At 37.7% G+C, this 24,735-nt stretch overlaps 1 protein-coding gene across 1 annotated transcript in view; it reads left to right on the top strand.

Moving 5' to 3' along the window:
• Positions 1–24,735, top strand: part of LOC127963335 (phosphatidylinositol 3,4,5-trisphosphate-dependent Rac exchanger 1 protein) — a 64,710-nt gene that overhangs the window by 5,122 nt on the left and 34,853 nt on the right. The window contains exons 2-8 of the mRNA XM_052563180.1: positions 15,901–15,966; positions 16,057–16,179; positions 18,555–18,659; positions 19,001–19,102; positions 19,616–19,777; positions 21,644–21,777; positions 21,976–22,091. Coding sequence (XP_052419140.1) covers positions 15,901–15,966; positions 16,057–16,179; positions 18,555–18,659; positions 19,001–19,102; positions 19,616–19,777; positions 21,644–21,777; positions 21,976–22,091 — 808 coding nt within the window. The remainder of the gene's footprint in view (positions 1–15,900; positions 15,967–16,056; positions 16,180–18,554; positions 18,660–19,000; positions 19,103–19,615; positions 19,778–21,643; positions 21,778–21,975; positions 22,092–24,735) is intronic.

The raw sequence follows: 24,735 nt of genomic DNA, 5'->3' as shown, positions 1-24,735 counted from the left end.
TCTATAATCAGTCACCTGAGCCATCTCTGTAATGCAGGGATGTCCAAACCTGCCCATAGAAGTCTAGTGTCCTGCAAAGTGTAGCACTAATTTGTCACAATATACTATACCTGCCTGGAAGATTTGATTAATTATGAAGAATTTGATCAGCAGGTTCTGGTGTGTGTAATTGGGGTTGGACACTGACCCTCCAAAAACAGGATTTTATACCCCTGCTGTAATTAGATAAATCACTCGAGAGCCACAGGACTGTGTGAAAACTGATTGGTTGATGGTATCCCAGGAATGCACACAGTCCCAATCTACAGCATAGACCTTACAGATAACAATCTAATATGCTGATTTGATGCTCAAGAAACATTTCTTATCAGTATGAATGTTGAAAACAGTTCTTTGATGAATAGAAGGTTCAGAAAACCATTTATTTGAAATATAAATCTTTTTACATTTCTTAAAGCATTGTAGATTTCTTTATTTGACACTTTTGATCAATTTATCACATCCTAGCTGAATAAAAAATAATAAGCATACTGCCTCCAAATTTATGAATGGTAGTGTATGTTCCCTGCAAGTGATTTTATCAGAAAACACAGCTAATTTTGAATTGTCTATGGAGTGAAGAGTTTGTGGTGTCTACCATCGAATCCGCACAGTCAAACATATTTAATATTCTGTTGTGTGTTGAAAGATTTTGGGCCAATGATTGTTTGGCTGTTATACAGTATTAACGCCTGTATAGCTGAGTGGATTAAGCGTGCAGCGGTGGAAAATACACAAGCTTGTAGAGTGAATATACATTTAATTACTGAAAACTTTATAATTCAGTCGTATATGTGAAAAACAAGTAAGTAAAACAATGCACAAGTTACTTAACAGTAGTGAGGGAGAAAGGGAGGGAGAGAGAGAGAGAGAGAGCACACTCACGCATTTCTGTTGTGTGATCTTTGATGTTCACTCACTTAGCACACATTTGGATTATAACTAAATCGTAAAAAAAAAAAGACAGTTTATAGGGGCATTCACTAAAAATAGCATTTATTTTCAACCTTAGGCAGACTCTGGCAAAAGTGAATCTAGCAGCCTGTGTGTAATGCGCTAGACAGTACGTTACCACTGTCCCTATCGTATGCCCAGGAGACTACAGGCTGTCATTAAGGCTAAGGGTTGCCCGTCTAAGTATTGATAGTAAATACTAACAGCTGTATGAATAATTTTTTGTTCATTGTAATCCATTGCATACCTTTCTATCACAGTTATCAAACATTATCAAGATGAATTTGTTCTGAGACAGTTTAACTATGAGTTCTTGTCATATTTTATTACCATCTTCTAAGCTATAGAGAATAAACTGTGATCATGTAAAATGTTGAAGGTGTCTGAACAAATTTTGGTTTGACTATATATTTAACAAATTAAGTTGACCAGCTTTTTACAAATGTAATAAAAATATCGGTATCAGTACTCGGTATCGGCAATTACCAAAAATAAAAGTATCGTATTGGGCGAGTACTGGAAAAAGTGGTATCGGTGCATCGCTACTGATTGGTGAGTCACTGTGAGGTAACGAGCACAGCATGAAACTGATACAGTCATCTGTGTTCCTGACCACGCTGACAGAGGCCTGAGAGAGCTGTCGATGAGTTATTTATTCAGATATCAAAAACAGAAACACATTGGGATATGTAACCAGCCAATGGTGTAATAACTGTCCCCTGCTCTCACTAGATTCACACCTCTGATTTAATCGCATCTACCTAAACATGTGAATAAGGTATGCCTGTTGGCACCTCTTCATCTTTAACAAAAAAGCTGACAGCAAACAAAGCCATGTGTTCGATATTATGAATGCTATCAGACGGAGGAGAGGTATGCAGACCACAGGCATATGGGATAAGACTTTTAGCAGATGTTCCCAAAATGTTCAATAAACTTCGGATTACGGCTTGCAGCATTACACTGACACTTACATAACTCTGCTTTAAGCAGGTCTGTTTTATGTTCCTGGCTGTTTAATTATTTAGGTGATGAGGATTTATGTGCATGTATGGGGTTTGTTTTCCTTTGGATCTCTTTGTGGGATAGTGGCTGTGATTATTTACTTGAATCTGATACAATACTTGTGCTTTCTCACTCTCTCTTGACCGCCAATAGCCTTGATTGTGACCCCATCACAAACATTACTTTTGCAGCTATAGACAATAGCCCCCTACTGGAGAGGCATGTTTTGCAAAGAGAAAGGCAGCAGTAAATAAAAGGCCATAATTGAAGTATCGACCCTTGACACCTTTGTCCAGAAGAGCTCTAAGGAATTCCTCAGTTGTCCTCAGGGAATTGCCCCTGCGGTTTGTGGCCAGGGGCCGGCCGTAGTGTCATGACTCTTGAGATATTTTTTGCGGGGGGATCTTCAGATGTAGGCTATAGCTTATTCAGTTGCTTCTGAAAGGGAAGAAATATGAACAGCGTGATGTTAACTTATCCCACTTACCTCATCATTGGACAAACAAAGGAGCGTGTAGTATTGATGGATGTGAATTGTGTCAGAATGATTGGAACTGAATTATTTACTTGAGTCCTAAAGAACACTTGAAGATGGAATTAGGCCAGTTAGCTTAAACTAATGCTTGCTTAAAAATTCATTAAAGGTCATTAATTTAGGTAACTAAATAAGATATATATCAGAGAGCTTAACTAAAGTAAGCCATTGGAATTCATTGACATAATGTTTACTGATTCTTAAAAAAAAAAGGGATATTTCACCTAAAAATTGGTCTTCTTTTTGTATTTTTTTTGTATTTATTTTTTAATTGAATCACTTTCATGTTATTCATGTCAATTTTATTTTTAGGAACCGATTGATAAAGGATAAAGAAAGCAGCGGTGAATTTGAAAACTGTGAATCAGACTTCTCACAACATATTCCAAATGTATTATGTTTCAGATCAGTAGGCGGAGAATAGACTTTTGGGTTTGAACACATTTAGTCACAAGTGTTTCTGTGCTATGAAAGAAAACCTCTGAAAGTGGAAAATCTCAAATGGTTTTAGACACCGTTCACACTTGGATTTTGTTGTGTCGATTTACATATGTATATTAATACCAAGTGTAAACAGGGCTATTGTGTCAACGAGTTCAAGGCTGGATCAAGTCCAATTTGTGAATGTAATGATACTGCATATAATCAAAAAGCCTGGAATCTACTAGTAAACAAGGAATTCTTGCGAATTAATTAGTTATTTTTGGAGCTTATTACAAGTGTGGAAAAAATCTAAATGAAGATTATTTAAAATATTAAATCATATCAGTCATGTGGAATTAGTGAACTGTCATTTTTGTATCATATATAGAACTTCAAGCAAAACCTGCTGTTTGATTGAATTATTACTGTTTGATAATGAATGAACTCATTCAATCTGTACTTTAATCTGTCATAACCCTTTAACGGATGTAAAGCATCCGATGTTTTGTAATCTTGTGGGTGTATTTCCTGTGGTAAGATGGAAGAGTCTTGTCCAGCCACCAAAGCCACTCTTAGGATGATAATCAATGAAGAAATGACAGAAATCGTGCATTTGTAATTTGACTCTAATGAAGCAATACTGCAATAATGATGATACACTTTGTGGCTTTTGGGCTGAATGTGCGTCAGTGATATTGAATCCATTATTCTAGAGGGAAGTAGGAATGACACATCAGTAAATTAGATAATATGCACACACGCATATGAGCCTGTGGTAAATGACAAAGTAAGCTGCTGCAGTTGTTCAAGGCCAAATAAATACCATTATGCGTCAGTACACTCCAAAGGTAATTAAACAGTATGTGTTTGTTTGAGTACTCATGCAAGTGTCTCTCTATGTGAAGTGATAATGATTGCTGTCTGTTGTTGTCGTATGGGCTAGCTCAGGGACCACTCTGTCCTTTCCCCCCTGTGGTGATTGAACCCCTGGCTCTCATGGCACCTTTCCATGTGCTCAATCACTCTTCCATGTAGAGGAGCCCAAATGCCTTCCAGATGGCCAATCCAATCTGGACTGAGATCTTATCTGGACTACCACATGTCAGCACCAATCGTTTGTAGCATTACTGTTCAACGGTCAACCAGTGTTGGATTTTCCATACCCTCAAGCTTCTTAATGATATAGTAGGGTCACAGACAGGAGTTTTCTTGTGAATGAAGCCATTTTGCGTAATGCAATGTACACAACTACCTCACATTGGAAGCATATCTTTAATTGTTTTTGCTTGGCAGATGAGAAAACAGGTGGAAAAATCTCATTACATTAAAGGGTAGATCAAAACCATATTCCATAGGGCTGTGACGGTGGCAGATTTTTACTACTGTTGTGGTAATGGATCAACAACCGCTGGTGGTGTGGTGTTGATATTAGTGGTCAACTGATATGTGTTGTTTTGACAGATAATGCTGATGTCTTGGAAAGCAGGGGGGGCGATACAACAAAATACTTATTATAATCACTGATGCTACACTGAATACACTTGTCCTACTTATGAGCTACTGACAAATGTCCTGTAGACACAAGACAGACTCAACCTGTAGTGAAGCGGCGGTGTCATGGGCCAGTCATTTGCATCGTGGGAACTTATACAAACGCGGATGTGTGAACCACTCAAACCATCCTAGCAACAACTCAGAAGATCATAGGCAAGCACCACTCACAACATCCTCAGAGAATCTAGTTTGGAAAGTCATCTTAATCGGGCCTTGTCCAGATTGCCATTAGGTTATATAGCATAATCTAGCTCAGTGCATCAGTGCTGAGTGTCTCGTCCCTTGTCACCCTCATTTTTTTCTGTCTCTCTTCATGTCATGTCGTGCCATGGCTCGTTTCCACCCATGTGTGCAGCTCAAACAGCCGTGAACTTTGAAGCCCCTCATAGCGGAAGTGCGTGACAGGGGGTCGAACTCAAAGAGGACTTTGTTACAGCAGCCGCTGCTTGAGGGGTGGTGGGGAATCAGAGTCATGAAGAAAGAGGGCAGAGCTCGGATCCCCTCTTTCAAACCTCATCCTCCTGTTACTGGGCTCTTTGTCTCCATTAGCTGGGTTGCGGCCACAAAGAGGAACCCCCCACCCCACCACCCCAGTTTATTTATTCAATTTCACGCCATGCCGGCCAAAATGGCCCCTTCCTTGGGTCCAAAACTACTTCATACCCTTTTGCAGCTAGGCATATTCTCACAGAGAGCCATGAAAGGGCCCTTTGGAATGGCTGGGGTGTTTTTAGCTGGGCATTCACAGGAAGCGTGAGCATCAGATTCAGTGTATTTTGCTGTTGCTCACATTGTGGGAACCAGTTCGGGTTGTAAAGATTCTCCTCACTTGTTCTGGAAAAAGAGGACAAATGTGTGGTTTTGAGAACTACGGGGGTTCTTATGTGACCCTTTATTGTTCATTCAAAGTTAAAGTACTAGCAAGTTAACACCACTGTTTGTATAAAGCTGGAAAAATCACCTTTAGGCAGGATGCTGTTAGTCCTGACATGTGCTGAGACATTTAACTTGAGGAAGGCTCGGTGAGTTAATGTCTAAGGATGTCCTAGAGTGGACATCCTATAGGTTAACATCCTGTCACTTAGCAGTACCCATAATATCAGACTGGATGAGTTTTTCATCAGGTACCTTCAGCCCTCATAGTGACACACATGGTGCTGTGGGTTTATAGTCAACATGAAATCAAAACTGACCATCTTTACTTTCATTACATATTCCTGGGCTTTTTGCAAGTGGTTCAGCAGTACGTTATTCCAAAGAAAAAATGTGTTTTTTTTCTTTCTAATGTTCTTCTTCTGAAATGACTTTCTTTTTCCACTGATGTCAAGCACGTTGCACAGGCCAGTGGATGATGTTGACATTTAGACATTGTTTTATTATACACACATTTGATCTGACTTTATTCTGGTATTTAACGCCCACTTTTCACAATCCAATCAGTTCCTGATGGGTCACTGAATATCCTTATCCATTCTTAAATAAATCAAATTATAGTGTTGGTGTTTCACTTTGTAAAGTAAGGTGGGTTGGTTTTGTTGTCTTTTCAGTTATTTACTCTACTGTACATGGCAATTTTTGTAGCCTGGTGAATTCTGAACATTCAGATGAATTTGGCTTTTATTTCAAACTTTTTATTATATGCATGTATGTACATGTATTTCCTTCAAACTGTCCTTGCTTTTTTCAGAATGCCTGAGCTCACTTTCTTGTTGTGCATTTGAAACTCCTCATTGTTGCTGCTGTAAAATTACTGCTGAATGAAAGCAACTATCAGGCAAATTGACTGTTAGCAAAGTGTCTGCAGAAATGTCTGCCGTCTATTTCTGCCTGAACGCTGAGTAATCACATTCAGTTTGTGATTGCTATAGAGTCTGAGACAGTAGTCTAAAGGTACTATACTTTGAACGTAGAAATTTTGATTTATTCATACAACGATTAATTGTTAATGGAAAAAGTGTTGCTAATATTCAGGGTTGCTATGTTTACATTCACTGGAGATGATCTGGGGTTGTAAATGTGAAGATATGTGTAAATGTGAAACATTCATGTTTGATGTGTCAATATACATTAGTCTTACCCTGACAGAGAAAGAAGTTTGACATGCTTTTATATCATTTCAGCCCATTAATAGTAGTGTAAGACATGGTTCACTTTGGTTCTCGCTTTTTAGTGTAAACGTGATATTAAAAATGAACTGAGAAACCAAAATTCTCTTGATCTTTTGACATATAAGAGGTCATTGTGTTATAAAAACATCCTGTAAGTTCCAGAACTCAAAACTTTGACTCAAACTTTTGACAAAAACATCTTATATTGAAGGAAGTCTGCCAAAACAACAGATTGTGGAATGTTCTACTCTATGATGTAATGGGTGTGGATAAACCCCGCCTCTCGATTCGCACATGATGTTTAAGAGGGGGGTGAATACGCAGGTCTATGTGGAAACCAAAAGATAAAGATGGCTCTGAAGAAAAGAAGATGCTGTGCATTGCCAAGTTGTGGGAAAAAACTGTCTTTGCATTGCATTCCTTCTGATCCCAACTTTAGGAAAGATTGAATGAACTTTACTCAACCTTTTTTTAAATGAAGTTCTAGACTGTCAGTAAGAACTCTGTGTGTTCACTTCTTTTTTTACTGCGGATTTGTTTACAATACAAGGCACAATTAGACGCAGAATTTTCAAAAATAAAATTAACATTATTATGTGATTTATTATTGCTTTGTCTGTTAAACAGATCATTTGATATGTCGTGAGTATTTATGCATCTATCTGTGAAGGATGTAGACTTTCAAACATACACAAGTGTTAGCCAGTTACTGCAGTGGGGGTTAACTTTTGAGTCTACTATCTGCTACGCCTATTCAAACAGAGCGTTCAGATGAGGGGGGTCAAAAACAGGACAGAAAATTACTATTACTTCTAAATCATGATGTTTTTTCTGTGTAAAAGTCTTGATAACATTTTAAGTGGGCCTCTGAGAACAATACAAAAAAAAACTCCTTTTAAAGTCATATGATGCGATTTCAAATTTTCCTTTCTCTTTGGAGTTTTACAAGTTGTTCGTGAATAGATAAGGTATAAAGTTGCAAAGACTAAAATCTCAAACACAAAGAGATATTCTTTCTAAAAGTTAAGACTTGTCCATGCCCTCCTAAAATGCCTCATTTAACCATGCTAACCATGTCTACATCTATGTCACTGTGTGGGAAGATTTGCATAACACCACCCAAATGTTTACGCAAAGAAAGAAGGCGTAACTTTTATTCTTGCTGTAGTATTGTTGTTGCCGCCACAGCAATGTCGTGGAGACCCTGTGTGTTTCATTGTGAAAACTAAACTACTTTGTTTAGCCTTCCAAAAGAGGACGATATCTGCTTTATCATGCCTATAGCTGATCCATGCTGGTCACTGAGGAAATACATCAACTTCGCTTCGACTTTAACCATGGACGGAATGGAGTCCAGCCCCAGGGTCATCACATGTGGTTGCTGCAAGCCTGCCGGCCACTCCTTTGTCGAATCTGCCGGCCACGCCATTCTCAAGCCCACCATGTGTGACACTGTGTGTTTGGTCTTCCAAAAGAGGACACAACTAGAAATCAGTGGTTAAGTTGTATTTACAACGCCGTTCCAGAACAGGTTAACCCAAATATTCAGATGTGTGCAGCACATTTTATGAACCTGTTTCCTGAACCTGCAGAGTAGCTGACAATGCGTCTGTGCACAAAGAATGTTTCTGTGAAGTGGGGCAGTTCCAACTTTGCAAGGGCAGTCTGGCGCATCTGACTCGCAGTCTGTAAGTACGTTTTTTATATTTAAAGAATTTGACACTGACAATTCAAACACAAGTTTTGAGCAGTGTGGAGTAGTGCTTGTTGTTTGTCGTTTCTTCAATCACAAATGCAGAGAAGGTTTTAAGTTTATGCTGAGCGATATGCAACACGTAAAAAGACATTATAATCCATAATTTTGTCCCGACTGTATGCTACAATTGCCTCATTTGTAATGGGTTTTATTGTTTTTGTTTCATCTTGCTGGGACATGGAAATTTATTTAATTTTTTTATTTTTTACTTTAAACCACATAAACGCACTGCATTACACCAAATACACAACATAATCTACTTTGAAGCAACGTCATGTGACCCCTTAAAATGGGCCATTTTTGCATCTTATTTGAAAGCTTAAAGTATTAGAATATAATTTGATTATCATTTGTTGGACCAGGATGTGACCTGTAGGCTTAATGTTTAGCTTTGTTAGTTCAGAAATTGTACTTGTACACATTGTTCTGTGTAGCGCCTGTTAAAACCGCATATCACGGTTTTTCGAATGTCTCACTTCTGTTTCTTTGTTCAATTTAGTTGAAATCACATGCTACAGTAAAGGCTTAGAAATGTGCCTTAATGCTTTTGCGTTTCTGCATCTTTTTTCCTGATCTGTAGCTTCCCTTGTGGTGTTGAGCAATTTAGGCTCATCCAGACCAATGTTTTCCTGCTGATTTTGATCAGAATCTGACAGTTTCTTTTCTTTTCTCTTCTTTTCTTTTCTTTTGTCAACCAATAGGTAGGTACAAAGGTAACAATCCCAAATGCAATACCTTTTGACCACTTGTTTTAGTCAATGACTTGGAGTGACCGTCTCGTTTAAAGAAATTGCTGAATTTACCCTAGTTTCACAATCAGAGGTTTAAAAAGAGCATGTTGCAATAGCCAGACTTTCCTGATTTCAATAGAGTGCCACTGTACTTGCCCTGTGTGACAGAATTTTATGCTTTTATGTACGTACATGTGGTAAAAAAATAGGATCTCAGTAGCACATAAGAGAATATTCTAGAAGTCAAATAGCTTTGATATCCCCGGACATGTTGATTGTCCACCACACTTTCTTTCACCGTCTGTGTACTGGTCCTGCTAGGTCAACCAGAACAGTGCTAGTCTCGACGCCTGCTGATGGCAGAAGTGTTGGCAGCGGGCTCTTGACCATCAGTCCTGTTTGGAGAGGTTGAAGTCCATGACAACATATGGCCAGTCTGGTTTGGTTCACCTTACTGTCTGACCATCTTTGCCTGACTGCTTCACATCAAACAAAAGGCTTGTTGCCCATGTCTGACCTTCTGTCATTCCGAAATTCAGCATGGCTGATGGGTTAGATCTCCAGCGATGAGAGACAGTAAAGTATGTCAATCAAACTTTCACCCCTTTAGAATAATAGTGTGAATTCACAATGATTTTCTCTGTAAAAATATTTTTTGTTGCTCTGGTCAGAGTCTTTACTTTTGTCAAATCAAGAAGGGCTACAAACACACTATACCCTAAAGGATTGAAGTCTTAGGGTCTAACCCTAACCCTAAAGGATTGAAGTCTTTGAGCCTGAACGATACCTCAAGTCTGAGATGCATTTGTCCTCACTGCCTCAAGTTGTTTCTCGGTTTTAGCAGCACACTGGCATGCATGTGGCCTTATTTTTCTGCACTGACCACACAAAGCTTGTCAGACCGCACCGTTTCCTATCTAGAGTCATATCCTTCCTCTTTTTGTTTTTTTGTAAAGAGAACTCAACTTTATTTCCCCCTTCCTCACAAGTATCACCTCAATTCATACATTGCTATGATTTCGAGGGTGTTCTTTCTTTAAAAAGGGTTATATTTTTAGAGGAAGGTTCTCATTTCCTAATTGCACTCACCATTTACTAATCAGTAGAAAGTGAAAACCAGATTTTCTTTCCTGAAGATTCTTAAAACAGAACATACACGTTGCAGTATTAGCTAGCTGTTTTACAAATTGCCTTTGTTCAGAATCAAAATATTAACTTAAGTATAATGCAATATACATTTTATACCGTATATAAACGTATATATGTTTATATGACGATAGCTTTACTTAAAAGAAACAGTAAAAAGCTCATGAAGTGACTCTCATGGTAACTCTAGAGATTATGTTCATATGTTCATGTACTCATATATTGAGGTGGCAAAGGCCAAAAACACATTGAGCGTCACACGCGCTTCAGTATGTGTGTCGAAACTGTGTGTCTGCTTTATTCATTTACATAGAGACCAGCAGAACATGCAATATTCTTATTTAAAAGGTATATGTGGCTAAATGTATTCAAAAAGTGGCCCATATCGCATTTTGAGTGTTCTGATCTACTCTTGTTTTATCCATCCAAAATTAGGCACATTCCATATTATTGCATTATAAAATAAAGTTTTTTTTATGACTGGATTCCACAATTCTGTCTGCATTTTCCAAATCGCGGAAATCATAGGGCCCTATAAACATTTCAAACAGCTGAATTATTGATTATTACATAACAGCACTGTTTGTTACATGACCTCACCACATATTGCTTTATTGCATATATCTTGAAATTTTTTCCTGACATTTGTTATTCTGATGAAATGATGTTTTGAGAGTGAAAAATCCCAGTTGTTATTACTTCCTGTTCACTTCACATACTGGAAATGGAAGGTCAGGTTAAGCACATTGCAAGCAGTATTTCAGACTCAAGCAATAATAAAGTTTTATTTATCCGTACCGGCAGAAGGCAGCACATTGGCATTGCTAATATCAGCTAATTGAGTTGCAGTGGTGTTTGTTTATCAGAGAGGGACTAAGTGGTGAGTCTGTTTGCATGATAATGAACACCTCTCGTCTGTGAGAGAGGCCGTAAAGGAGGTTATTAGAGTGGCCCATCGCTGTTCAGTGTCTGACTCCTCCAGGAGCAAGCAAGTGTGACAGAAATGGCTCTTCAGGCTCTTGAGGACAGAGATGTGCTGGACCAAAGTGAATGGTATTCACTCAAGTCCTCTGTTCTGAGACCCTGGTAAGATCTGCCCATGTGTCATTGTTAGAACTGAACTGATGCTGGTTATAGCTGCACCTCAGCTGGAAAGTTACATCTGAAGGGTTCAGTTTGTAAGTTGTTTTTACATTTAACACTGTGGGTTGACATTTTTTATTTCGTGGAAAAGTGTATAAAATACTTATAAAAATAAAAAAAGACTTAAAGATAAAGCTATATATCCTTACACAAGGACAAAAGAGGTTTTGTATTTTGTATTTTTATTTTGTGTGCATTATTTATTGGTACTTTTGTATCTGATATGTTTTTTGTATTTGATCCATAGATGTTCATACTGAGATTTAGTTAAATTGAAGATAAAATTGTGATTTAATTTAAAGATTAAATTAAGATTAATCTGAGATAAATCTTCATATTTTCATAAATAAAATAATTTTTTTCAGGGGCAATAACTGCACTTAATAAAACAATATTTCCTTGTACATACTGAATATGGTTACTTATTGATACTTTTTTATGTTTGTGACTGTGATTGTTGTGACATTTGTTCAAGTTTCAGACCAGCAAAACAACTTAGTTCTAGTTCTGGATGTGAATTTATCATAGTGAGAGATAGAACTAAGAACATGAGCAAGTTTTGAACAAATCTAATGGGTTAATGGTAAAGTTTAGACATTAAAGTTAACTTCCACAACACAATAAAATGCACTGACAGAAATGCACTTAACACGGATGTTTATGGGAAATGATTTGCCACAGATGCTGTCGATAGAGCTTCTCGTATATTCCTTTAATGTACACATAATAGAAGCCACTGTTGTGAAAGATATTGCAGTAATTACAGGCCGTATAATGTCACCACAAGTACATATACTTTACATTGATGTTTTGTCCAGGCACATGCGTTTTTAAGGGGCTTACAGGAATTAGTTTACTGTGTGGTAGTAAAAACTGCGGTGGACATCATACATGGCTGTGGTTTGTCAGATGCACTAATGAGTGCATATTCAGTGCTCTGTGAGTGTTTATGTGCAAGTATTACTTCACAGTTTCCATGCGGTATATTGTTTTTGGCAGTAGTCCATCCTCAATACAAGGGTGAAAGGCTGTGCAAGCTTCCGAGTCTTTTTTTTTTCTTTTTCCTCTGTCTCAATAATGACAATCATTGTTTGATAACGTGCTAACTTAAAGGAAAACGCTCTAAACAATGAACAGTGTTGATGTATTGTGTGTGTGGGAAACAGCAGCCTTTTTGTTACGGAAAAGGTTCGCTCTGCCTTTTCCTTCCTGAAATGCAAGAGGCCAGGGTCTCGCTCCTGTCATTGAATTAGTGTCAGTGTTTGGTTAAGGTCACCCTGTTTTGCAGGTGGCAAAATTATAATGTCTGTTTCCTGGCAAAGCTTTTAATTGAGGGGGGAAAAGAATCAGCGAACAGCTTGTTTCCTTTGTGGGGACATATGGACACATTGCTGCTCTTCTACATCTAACAGCCTGTGGCTATTCTACTGTGTGTAATTCTATTCCCCTGTCCCTCTTACCAGCTGGACAGAACAGACAGTCACAGTCTTCAGATATGTAAACCTCATCAGAGTTCTTACAGTTTGTCAGTTTGCCTGTAGACTATAGATTTTCACTCTTTTCCTCGCTCTCAGTTGCATCTGTAATGTCTGGAGCCCTCACACACTTGAAGATTCCATTTGAGAGTTCTGTCCTCTTTTTTTTTTAGTTTTGTTCCAGCTGAAATAAAACGCCGGATCATCTCATTACTGAAAGAGATTGAAGTCACAACAAAATAGCTTGTAAAGGTTGATGTGCAATATTTCATTAGCTCAGTGGCTCTTTGAATCAGAATGAATGAATTCAATTTTCATTTCACACACATGCCCCCGGTCGCACCTGTCATCCTCTGCTGCTGACTTCACACTCTCCGTTGCCCAGAGAAACAGGAACCGTTGCCATGGAATCATAATGCAGCCTTGAAGTATCTGTTTATTTACTTGATTTTTTTGATGTGAGCATGATGCAGGGAAAGGCCAGAGAAGGGCCAAATCATCCCTAGGAAGGAAACTCTTAAACACTCGTCAAGGTGAATGAAGTGTACCTTTTTTCAATGTAACAGTTTCACATATCCCGTCTTACAGAGATGGCTGTATGTAACCCATCTATTAAAATTGTTTGTTGAGCATCATGACCATCCCAACAAAGCAACACGGTCTCAACCAATGGCATGAGTTTGGGCGTGGGGTTTAGGAAACCACTATTCATTATTTTTTGAAAATATTTAGAAATCTTTTCCATAAACTCAATCCATGTCATGCAAACACTCCTTTTACTCTTTACACCCTTCGTTCTGTTTGTGTGGCATTTTGGAGATTCGCATCCTGTCTATAACTCCACCAGCCCCTCGGGCTGAGTCACATGGATGACCATTTTATGGATTACTGTGTATGGGCCATATGAGAGATTAAATTAGCACACGCCTGAGGGACGGGCCCCTCGCATTGCCGCCAGGAACTGCAATGAACAATAAGACCACCATCATCACTACCCATATTACACTAGGTGTCAGTTACAAGTGAGTTCAGGTCCCTTCTGGGAAATCTGACTTGCAAAACATTTCATTCCAAACCTGTATGACTTTCTTTTTTCTAAAGAACACAGAAGGATAATTATTTTGACTAATGTTTAGACTGTTTTTGTCCATACAATGATAGTCAATAGGGTCCAAAACACTGTATAGACAACAAACGCTTTCTTCAAAAATATAGTTTTTGTTTTACAGAAAATAGAAAACCATGGAGGTTTGGAACAATAGAACTGAGTAAATGACAAAATTGTAATTTTTGGGTGAACTGTCCCTTTAAGTTGAATTGAGCATTTCTTGAGTGCAAGCATGTGATTTCAGATGATGTTTACAGCTAAATGTGTTGGAGAGTTTCTACAAACAAACACTCTTCTGAGCATAAGCTGCCATCCTAAATGTCTTCCAGAGACACAGAAGTGTGACCGAGAGTTGGTCTGTCATTATCAGAAGGACGCCAGGAGGAGATACAGCCAGTGCTTCTCATTAGTGAACTTTTCCTCCTGTTATGTGGTAAAGGAAAAAGAGGCGTGACAGCCTGCATTTAAGCTCTCACTCGCCTTTTATAATCTATGAGACTGGCGACGAGAGATTTTTCTACCGAAACAATCAGCCCTACGTTGACGCACAAAATCACCTCACATGCTAATAAAAGAATCAAAGAGAAAGATGGAATGAAAAAAAAAAACAATAGCAGAGGTGGCAAAGGTGAAACCGCTCAGGATAAGTCTTTAGCTTTGTGGTGGTGCTGTTGGAGATTGTCTGAGTGACAGGTAATTTAACAGACGCTGGGGCGGAGCGAGTCGAGCGCACTGTTAACAGATCGTCTCATTGCCACTGCTGCTGCTGATGATGAGAAGTGTTTTACAGAGCCAGAATTAGAAACAGTCAGTGAGTGGCAGACTGTCTTTCTCCAGGGGAGACTCTTCTAAAACTGTGCAAATCAGTTATGAAGATATTTATAAATCTCTCTCAACTCTCTGCTTCTGTTTGTATCTGCTTCTCAGCAAGCGAAATGAAGATTATGGGTAATGTGCCTGTCCACAGTTCACCATATATGCTGTTTATTCACAGAGTCGGTCTAAACGTGTGTATATCAAAGCTTCTCAGGGAGCCGGGACCCACTAAGGGCCTCAGCAAACTTTCAAGGGGGCTTCAAGATGATTGAAAAGTACTTCAGTTATTTTAAAACAACAAAAAAATCTGGATATTTATTATGTTTTTCATAATAACATTTTTTTTTAAGAATCAGTGTTCCCATCCATTGAAGTCATATAAATTAATAAAATCGTATAACTCCATGTGCATTTCTATAATGAATATGTATTTTACAAGGTAGAAATTGTTAGTACAAAATATAAATAAAAAAATATATAAAAAAAATGTTTTGCCCTTAATCCTTATCCAGTGAATAACAAAAAACTGTAAAGGTCATATTGTAGTTGATAATAGGGGCCCTGGATTCAGCAGTTTATATGTTTATACAGTGTAGGCTGAAGATTTGATGATGACTCCAAGTTTATAATGAGTTTTGCTATATTTACATGCAGTAAATGCAGATATAAATCATTACTTTGAGATTTTTGTTTGTTTTGATAGTTTAGTGTGCATGTTTGTGTAAAGGTCTACCGTCCTTACAGTTTTAACACATAGTCTGTATGCACAGCAGGGTAAAGTGCTGTTAAGATCTCTTTGTAAAGACTCTAAAGACTAAAATTAGTCTATGGCACTTCTGTTTATTCTCCCATCTCCGGTACACAGTGCAGTATGTGCTTGGGTTTGGCTTCATGTGTGTTTGTCACTGAAGGTTTAGTCTCTAGTCAGAGTTACAGACAGAAGGAGGGTGTAAACCTACAGGAAGTGTTACAGCTTTCAAACATTCACATAAGTGTGGGGACCATACAAATCTGCCCACCTTTATTTCACACCGCAGTGATTCCTTGTGTAAACACTAACTTTTTTCCCTTTGTGTCTCTCTCTATTTTTTTTTTTTAAATCAACAGGCTTTTCTCCAGAGAATAAGGCAGACTGCAGAAAACCAACAATGTCTCACTCCAGAGCAGTTTAAGGTAAAAAAAAAAAAAAAAGATTAATTAGATTACAAATTGTGTTATTTTTGGTGATTTAAAAATAAATACAAAAATCTTCCTTTCACGCAGATCTTATTTTCCAACATTGAGTCCATTTTGGAAGTCCATCGTGATTTTCTTTCCACTCTGGATGCCAGTTTGCAGCCTGAACCCCAAGCACACCATTCTCTTGGACATGTGTTCCTCAAGTTTGTGAGTCCATGAGATTGCATGAAAATCATCATTGAACTAATGCTTCTCTGATTAGCAATTGATTTATTATGGCTTTTGGACTTTTTAAACCCTTAACCATTTAAAAATCTGAGCCCCAATCCATCCCAGTGTGGGATCATTCCCAGTATCCTAGATCTGTTTGCGTTCACCTCCATTCTCTCAAAATACAATCAGCCCCGAGACTACCTGCCCTCCATGTGGTCTTTCTCAAAAGTCAACAGTAGTTCAATAAAAAGTGTAGAAAATGCAGTTTCACTCACAGTTTCAATTTTAGCAACAAATGTTCAGTTGGAACAAAGGAAAGAAAAGTAGTTAGCAGCTCTACAGGCTTAGAAGAAGATCTGTCTGCTTCACTTTATTTTGGATCTCAGTCCAAAATCACTGCATGATGCATTAAGAAAACAATACACCTGTCAGCTGGTTTGTTACATTTTTCTGTTTCTGAAAGGATTGATATGACATTATGTGGGTTACTATTTTATTTTTATTAGAATTTTGGGGTATTAAAAAATTACAAACAATTAATAAAAAATAATAATTTTTCACATGCATTAAAGTTGCAATTTTATGGAAGCATTTGTAATTTTGTCTAAATAGCTGTCTACAATTCTAGCTTCTTTATCAATTCAAACAGTTCTTTATAAATGAAAATGAAAATATTTTCCCTCTCTGGAAATATGGTCATAATGATGATTTGTGATCTGAACAGTGATTTAATTTATTTCCTAATGTTGGCTGTCAACCATGCATATTAATTCTGGCACTTTAACTCTTTCTATGGTTCCCACAAGAAGCCATTTTGGGTTTGGCATTTGTATGTGACCTTCGACCAAGTTCACTGAAACATTCTGAGGTTTTAACCTCAAACTGGAATGAATTTCCTCTTAATTGGACTCAGTGTGAATGTGTGTGTTTTTTGGATGAACGGTGCTCTAAAGCATATGCCAGGACAGATGTTCGCCTCGTTCATGGATGAGGTTGTGTGATGCTGCCAAACTCTCTCATTACAGGTGCTGAGGTCTGGAGCCCTGAGGGCCCAACCAGAGTACTGACACACACACACACACAAACACACACACACACGTTTGTTTTTGTGAAAAGTGGGGACATCCCATAGGCGTAATAGTTTTTATACTGTACAAACTGTATATTCTATAACCCTACACCTAACCCTCACAGGAAACTTTGTGCATTTTTACTTTCTCAAAAAAACTCATTCTGTATGGTTTATAAGCATTTTGAAAAATGGGGACAAGGGTTATGTCCTCATAAGTCCCCCTCTCCTTGTAATACCTGTGTCATACCCATGTCATTATACAGAGTTGTGTCCTGATATGACACACACACACACACACACACACACACATTAATGCAAATACCAAACCCTCTCTAGACATATACACACAAACATATATAGATAACATCTTTTCATATAGACAACATGCACAGACAAATGAAGAGGGTAAATGGAGAAAGAAAAGAGGAAAACACACAATTGCTCTCTAACCACACAATGCCTGTGGAATCCCAGTATTGGTTTCCTTCTCTGTCAGGATGCCTCAAGCTCCCTCATCTGTCAGGATTCACAGTGTCCCTGTCAAGGTTACAGTGCCTACACAGACTGTTCCTGTGGAACTCGGATAAATGACATCCTACCCTCACCACATGCATCTTTAATAAACTGTCATCTCAGCCCTGATTTAAACCAGATGAACAGTTCTTCTAGACTTATTTTAGCCAGACCCAACAGATCCTGTTTAATGTAATGTAATTTATTTTTTGTATATTTTTTTATATAAAGGTTAAGTTGGACCAGCATTTATTTACAAGCATTTATTTATTTATAGGTCACTAAAGCTGTGCACTGCTCACTTTTAAATGTCTGAAGATGAGCTGCTTTTCTTTTTAGCTTATACCCTATTTCCACCTAGCTTTGCACACCACCGATAAGGTGTGGCTTTCAGTCAAAACCTATGCACTTTGATTTCATTTCCTGTGTTGTTTCAAATAATGTAGGGCAAAATGACAGGGCCTTGTTGCTTCTCTGGCAGTTTCACTGCCTGAAATCACCCCCCATGTCACTTCACAGCTCGGTATTTGAGAGAATGGTTAAAGGAAGAGGCATATTGAGCTATGTAAAATTTCTTTAAATATTTATTACACGTTCAGTATTTCCCATACGAGCTAAGCTCAGGTCCTAGGTGGATCAGAGGGCCTGCCAGCCTGGGACAAAGTTTATACCTGAACATGAGATTTATAAATTGGAATGTGCAAAAACAGACCTCCTTTCTAATAAAAGAAAGTTTGACTCTTGAGTGTTTTGAAGTGTTTTGACTCTCCTCTCTTTACTGCAGAGGGACCGTTTCTCTGTGTATGGCGAGTACTGTAGTAACCACGAGAAAGCACTCAGACTACTGATGGAGCTTAACAAGATCCCTCACGTACGGACTTTCCTACTGGTAAGCACCTTTCCTTTTCAAAAAGTCCAGTGTATTTTATTTAGATTTTATCATATTCTGATGAAGATCCCTCACACATCTTGTGACCGTGCAGGCACGGATAAGTTTCACATATGAAGCCCTGCAACAGATTTCATTAGTGATAAGATCACATAAACATTAGTGATTAGATCAGTTCGTCATCTCCAAAATTGATTGAAGTGAAAGTTATACCCAAGCTTATTTTACTGTACAAACCAGGATGTGAGAGTGTGCCTTTCAATGTTTTCTATGGAAACCCACTGTATTCTCAACATAAATCAGTTTGTTGTGCAAATCCAATCATGTGTTTGTTTTTTCAGCACCTCATGTTGTTAGGAGGAAAAAAGAGCACAGATGTTCCTCTTGAGGGGTATCTCCTCTCTCCCATTCAGAGGATCTGTAAATACCCTTTGCTACTAAAGGTACAACTTCCATTTTTCCACAATGGCTATTGTCAAGCATGTGCATTATGAGTTGATTATTTCTTCCATATATATATATATAGTACTACTTTGCAACATTAATAAAGCTATACATTAACAGTAGCTTTGTGTATAACGGGACAAACAAATATAAAACTAAACATATAAAATGACATTTGCAACACATTTTACTTCAATAATTAGACATATCCAAATGAAAGAAGTTTTATCAGTTAGGATTTTTTTTTAAATGGCTGTTACTATTTAGAACTTTAGTTATAAGTTAACATTTTGTAGTGTCCTTAATGATGCCAGAGGAAAAGAAAAGAGCAGCGGTGTACATTTATAATTACTGAGATGTTGTCTTTCTTGGGAGTAAGATCATGAAAGTATTAAAAGGGGTAAATTTTTATTTACTGTTCATTTTAAACACCCCTTTATATCCCAACATATCAGCAGATAGTTGATGTGTAACTGTGTAACACAGGCATGTACCTGCTGTTTGTCCTTCAGGAACTCTTGAAGAGGACCCCTAAGAAGCATTCAGACTACCCAGCGGTAGAGGAAGCTCTGCAGGCCATGAAAGCCGTGTGCTGCAACATCAACGAGACCAAGCGACAGATGGAGAAACTAGAGGCTCTTGAGATATTACAGTCCCGCATAGAGGGCTGGGAGGTGAGTCAGATACATGATCACTCATTGTCATAGATGATGCACTTGGTGGATGGTTTTAAAGGAAAAGAGCAGCACCAGTTAGTTTGGTTTAATGTTTCTTTAAAAAACCTCTTTGTTTTTGGGAAGCTCCTCTTTGACAGAATGCTTTGTGTTTATGAGCATTTTTTAAGCGTAGCCTCAAAAGAATCACTGATGTGGACATGATCAGCGTCGCATTCTGTCTGCTGATGACATTTTCTCAGGACAGGAAGAGGATGTCTTAACACAAAGGCCCGTTACTATAGAGATCTGTTAGTTTTGTGTGCCACCACAAACTTTGTGGGCCACTCTCTCTCTTTGCTCGTCTTTCATTGCTTGTCTCTCCCCGCCTCCTTTTTTTCCATCATCTTCTCTATGCCATAGTTACTTTGTCTCCATCCTCTCTTTCTCTCACTCTTTGTACCCTGTCCATTAACCCTCTTTATTGATTTATCTGATGCAGTACTGAGTGGTTGGACAAAGTGAGGCGTTTTCTATAGCTGGCGTTAAGCTTTAAGTGTTGCTTAGATGGTTAAAATTTTCTCCATTTAATGCAAACAGTGCATTTTTGGTTTCTGTTGTGTAATTTTCTAGTCAAGTCATGCTTCTGTGAACATTCAAGATTCCTGCAAAGCATGACAGGATGGGCGTTATTTAACATATATTAAAGTAGAAATAGGAATAGTCTGCCCATAAAAATAGAATTTTCATTGTTTACTCAATCTGATGTTGTTCCAAATCCATATCGTTTCCTTTCTTCTGTAGAACACAAAAACAAAAAAGAATGTGCAGGACACTGTTAAACATATAATAATAGTTAATGTGGGCTGTCGAACTATAAATTGACAGGAATAAATGCAAAATGTACAAGAAATAAAAAGAAAATACAAAAGATAGGTTTTTAATACTTCAGAAAACTTGGAATATAGAATATGTTGGAATATAGTGGAATGTATCTTTTTTTATATACAAAGCTTGACATTCTGGGTATCACTGTACAATCCTGAACATTTCACAGAAGAAAGCAAATAATATGAGTTTGGAATGACAGAATTCCTTCAAGGTTTCAGTTCTTCGGTTCTCCAGAGATCATGTATAGATAACTATTAAACATTTAACACAACATAAAATGAGGGCTTCAAGATCAGGCTTTATGTAACCCCAGACACAGAGTGTTTCAGGATGTGGGGTCTGATTGAAAAGCAAATGCATTAAGTTTCCATTTAGTCCAGAGTGTTTCACCTTTATAGGTAAATAGTGCAGAACAAGCGGAAAGCAGATTCCCATCTCTCTAATTGACCCGTCTGGGCATGCCATTGATTAAGCAGAGAAGATGGAGTCTGCTTATCAAACACACTCACACACGCCCACACCTGCCAAGCATAGAAAATCACATCCTGTACAGAGTCAGCACGAACCGCAGCGTCAGAGTCGAATCAGTTTTAAATGGCACTGGGTATTGAACAGGACACAGTCTGTGTTAACATGTCAGGCTTCCTCTGGCCCTTTAAAGAGAAAGGGGATGCTCCTATCTGAGGCACAGATGGAAGGTCTGGTTTAGTGACCAGATTGAAGTTGTTTTAAATGAAATTTGACATTCTCACAACACAAAAAGATTGCAAATATAATGTCCACTTCAACTTGATAAAATAAATTGATGTATAAATCTTGGCAGCATCTTCATAATTTTTTTTCAACTGCCACTACAAGAACAGCTAATCACTTCTAAATAAAACATTTATCATGGAGTGTTTATAGGTGAAACCCTTATACTGTTCTTTTTCATGGAACTTGTGAAGATGTGCGTTTATCAAAATCAATGTAATGTTCCTTTGTTTTGTTCTCCAGGGGACGAACTTGACTGATATATGCACCGAACTGTTGCTCCAAGGCAACCTTTTGAAGATATCAGCTGGAAACATCCAGGAACGGGTCTTCTTCCTGTTTGACAACCTCCTAGTTTACTGCAAGAGGAAGTCCCGGTTAGGCCTTTAAGATGCTTTTGAGTTTTATATTAATCTTGTCTAAAATATTTGTAACCTATCTGCATAAACATGCATAAACGTGATTTCTTGTAGATTACTGTTATCCCCAGTAAAAGTTCACTGAAACAGCTATCAGAATCATGTGTAGAAACCAAACAATATTGGTCTCATTTTGTTCCCTCTTTAAAAACCCAGAGTCTCTGGGAAGAAATCCACCAAAAGGACAAAATCCATCAACGGGCCGCAGTACGTGTTCAGAGGCCGCATCAACACGGAGGTCATGGAGGTCGAGAATGTGGAAGACGGAACTGGTAGGTTGGAGTTTGTTAGTGCTTTTAAAGTGTCTTGTATGTGTCATGTATTTCCGTGCTGCTTAAAGTATCGAATTGTTAGCTTTGCAACATGCTAACTTCAAACTCTGTTCAAATCAGTTGAGTTTCCTGTGTAGCTAAGTAGATTTTGAAACTATTGTGTTTGTTTCCTGCCACACAAATATTCATGTTTTAAAGATTTTTAAAGTAAAAAAAAAAGTCTGTGATGCTCTTCATTGCATAAATGTCCATAAAAATACAGTAAAAAGTAATATTGTTAAATATTACAAAATTTAAAAATGTAATTTATTCTTGTTAAAAACAGATTTTTTTTTTTACATTTTTATCAGCCATTAATCCAGTCCTTAGTGTCTCATGATCCTTCAGAAATCATTCTAATATCCTGATTCGGTGCTCAAAAAACACATTTCTTATTATTGTCAGTGATGAAACAGCTGCACTGCTTTATATTTTTGTGGAAAACCTGATTTTTTTTTTTTTTCAGAATTCTTTGATGTATAGAAATTTCAAAATTAATCTAAAGTATTAATAATGCAATTCTGATCATGTTAAAAAAGTAAATAAAATAATTAAACGATCTAAACTTTTACAGTACAAGCAACATTTTTCTTGGGATGTTTAAGGGAGTTTCCTGTATGATGTCCTTGTTTTTGTTCCATCTGATCACCATGTGATACTTCTGAACTTCACAAGAAACAAACAGAACCATTTAAAGGGAACTTCAGCTGATGCAGTAGAAATTAGCGCCTCTATGTCCTAAAGATATATTCATGCAGGGTTGGTTTCTCAGAATCGAGCGCTTTGCATTTAGCACCTCTGTTGCGCTGACAGCCGAGGGAACTCGTCAAAGGTGCCGTTCAGCTGTCGGGCCGAGCATTAAATTCAACTCTCAGGATAAGTAACGGCTGCTCTTCTCACCTTTTGCTCTTAGTCTTTCACCACACCTTAAGTAGCAGGGTGGAAGCGCAACTTTTCTCTCTTTTTCTCTGAGCCACATAGAAAAACATCCTTTCTGAAAAACAAGGCATAGGGCTGTCACAGTACCAGCCTAAACCACACGTGCCTTCAGTTGAACTGTGTTTCAGTCTCTCAATGTCATGTTTATTAGGGCTTGTGTCACATGACGCTCCACATCTGTGTAATTGCATCATTTAAATGCTGTGTTTTGCCTTATTGAATGAGGTTACAGATAAAATGACTTGCATGCTGGGGGTGAAGATTGAAGATAATGAGTTTGAAATTCAGATATTGGGCCTAATTGCAGTTTTATGATTACAGTGTTGTTTCAAGGGAGATTTCAAGACAGTTTAGTGATGAATAATTATTAGACGTGGTAGGTGTTATGACCAAAATCTTATATTAAGCTATGAGTAATTTTATGTGCCAGTCATTTTAATTTAAGCGGTCATATGATTTTGTGCTTGAACTGATGGTAAAACAAAGGACATTATTAACTGTCTTTATATGTATTTTAAAAGATGAAGCTCGTGATTGTGGAAAGGGGCATTACATTTACAACAAGTGCTTGTGGTGATTGGCCAATCACAATGCACTGTGTCAGTTGGCCAATCAGAGCAGACTGCGCTTGTCGGAAGGAGGGACTTTGTAGAAAACGACACTTTTGAGAGAGGTGGAGAATAAAGGACCTACATTAATTTACAGTATTTGAAAAATAATGTGTTTTTTGAAATTAAAGCATGTCAACATAATCTGTACACCAAATGCACAAAATAATGATCTTTAAAAAAGCTTCATATGATCCCTTTAATATTTTATGCTGTTAGGGTTAGTAAACCATAAGATAGGCTTATTTATAGTAAATTAACAACAATAAAAGACTGACTTTACTGCAAAAGCAGCACCATAATATGTAACGGTCATAATATGTAATATGTCTTGAGTGGAAAAAACTACAGTAATGAAATATATAGTTCTGACTCAAAATATTTTTTTTAGATCAGTCACATTTAAAGCAGTAATAAAATGGCACATCATTTGTGGCAACAGGAAATAAAGTGTGGCAGCCTTAAACATCTCATTTTTATTTTTTAACAATACTCCATGTTTCTTTATTGCTCTCCCATGCAAAGCTTGGCAATCTGATCTGCTTGCATTGACTGAGCTATTGTTTTAATTGGAAAACAATCAGATAATGCTTAGGTGGTGTTTATTACTGAACCAGACGTGTGCCAAATACGATTACCCATAAATTCTCTCCAGTTTACATGAGCTAAAAGCCTTTGTCAAATCCTCTCAGTGCTCTGAAATCTATTTATACTACCGCACATTAAACACTGCTCATTACCTATTCCATACCTCATTCATTTCTCCATATAATTCACCTGCTGTCAGGTCTGGGATAAAATTGGACCATGAGTAACAGTCTGAACCGCTCACTCAGACAGTCTCTTGTCAGGCTTTGGTTTAATGGTGGGAGAGAAGTGCCATGTGCCGAAATGCATCTTTAATGATTTCTGACACTAATAGGACAGTTGAACCTTTTTTACATTATTAATGCTTCTAGATTGTTGAAGATAATCTTATCTTATTATCTGTGTCAGCATTTGTGTTTGGGTCAGTAACTCATTTAGTAATGGTCAGAGGGAACCTTTTTAACCTTGGT

Source organism: Carassius gibelio, chromosome B8 (assembly GCF_023724105.1).
Source record: "Carassius gibelio isolate Cgi1373 ecotype wild population from Czech Republic chromosome B8, carGib1.2-hapl.c, whole genome shotgun sequence".
NCBI lineage: Eukaryota > Metazoa > Chordata > Actinopteri > Cypriniformes > Cyprinidae > Carassius > Carassius gibelio.
This window is presented reverse-complemented; position numbering and strand designations above follow the sequence as displayed.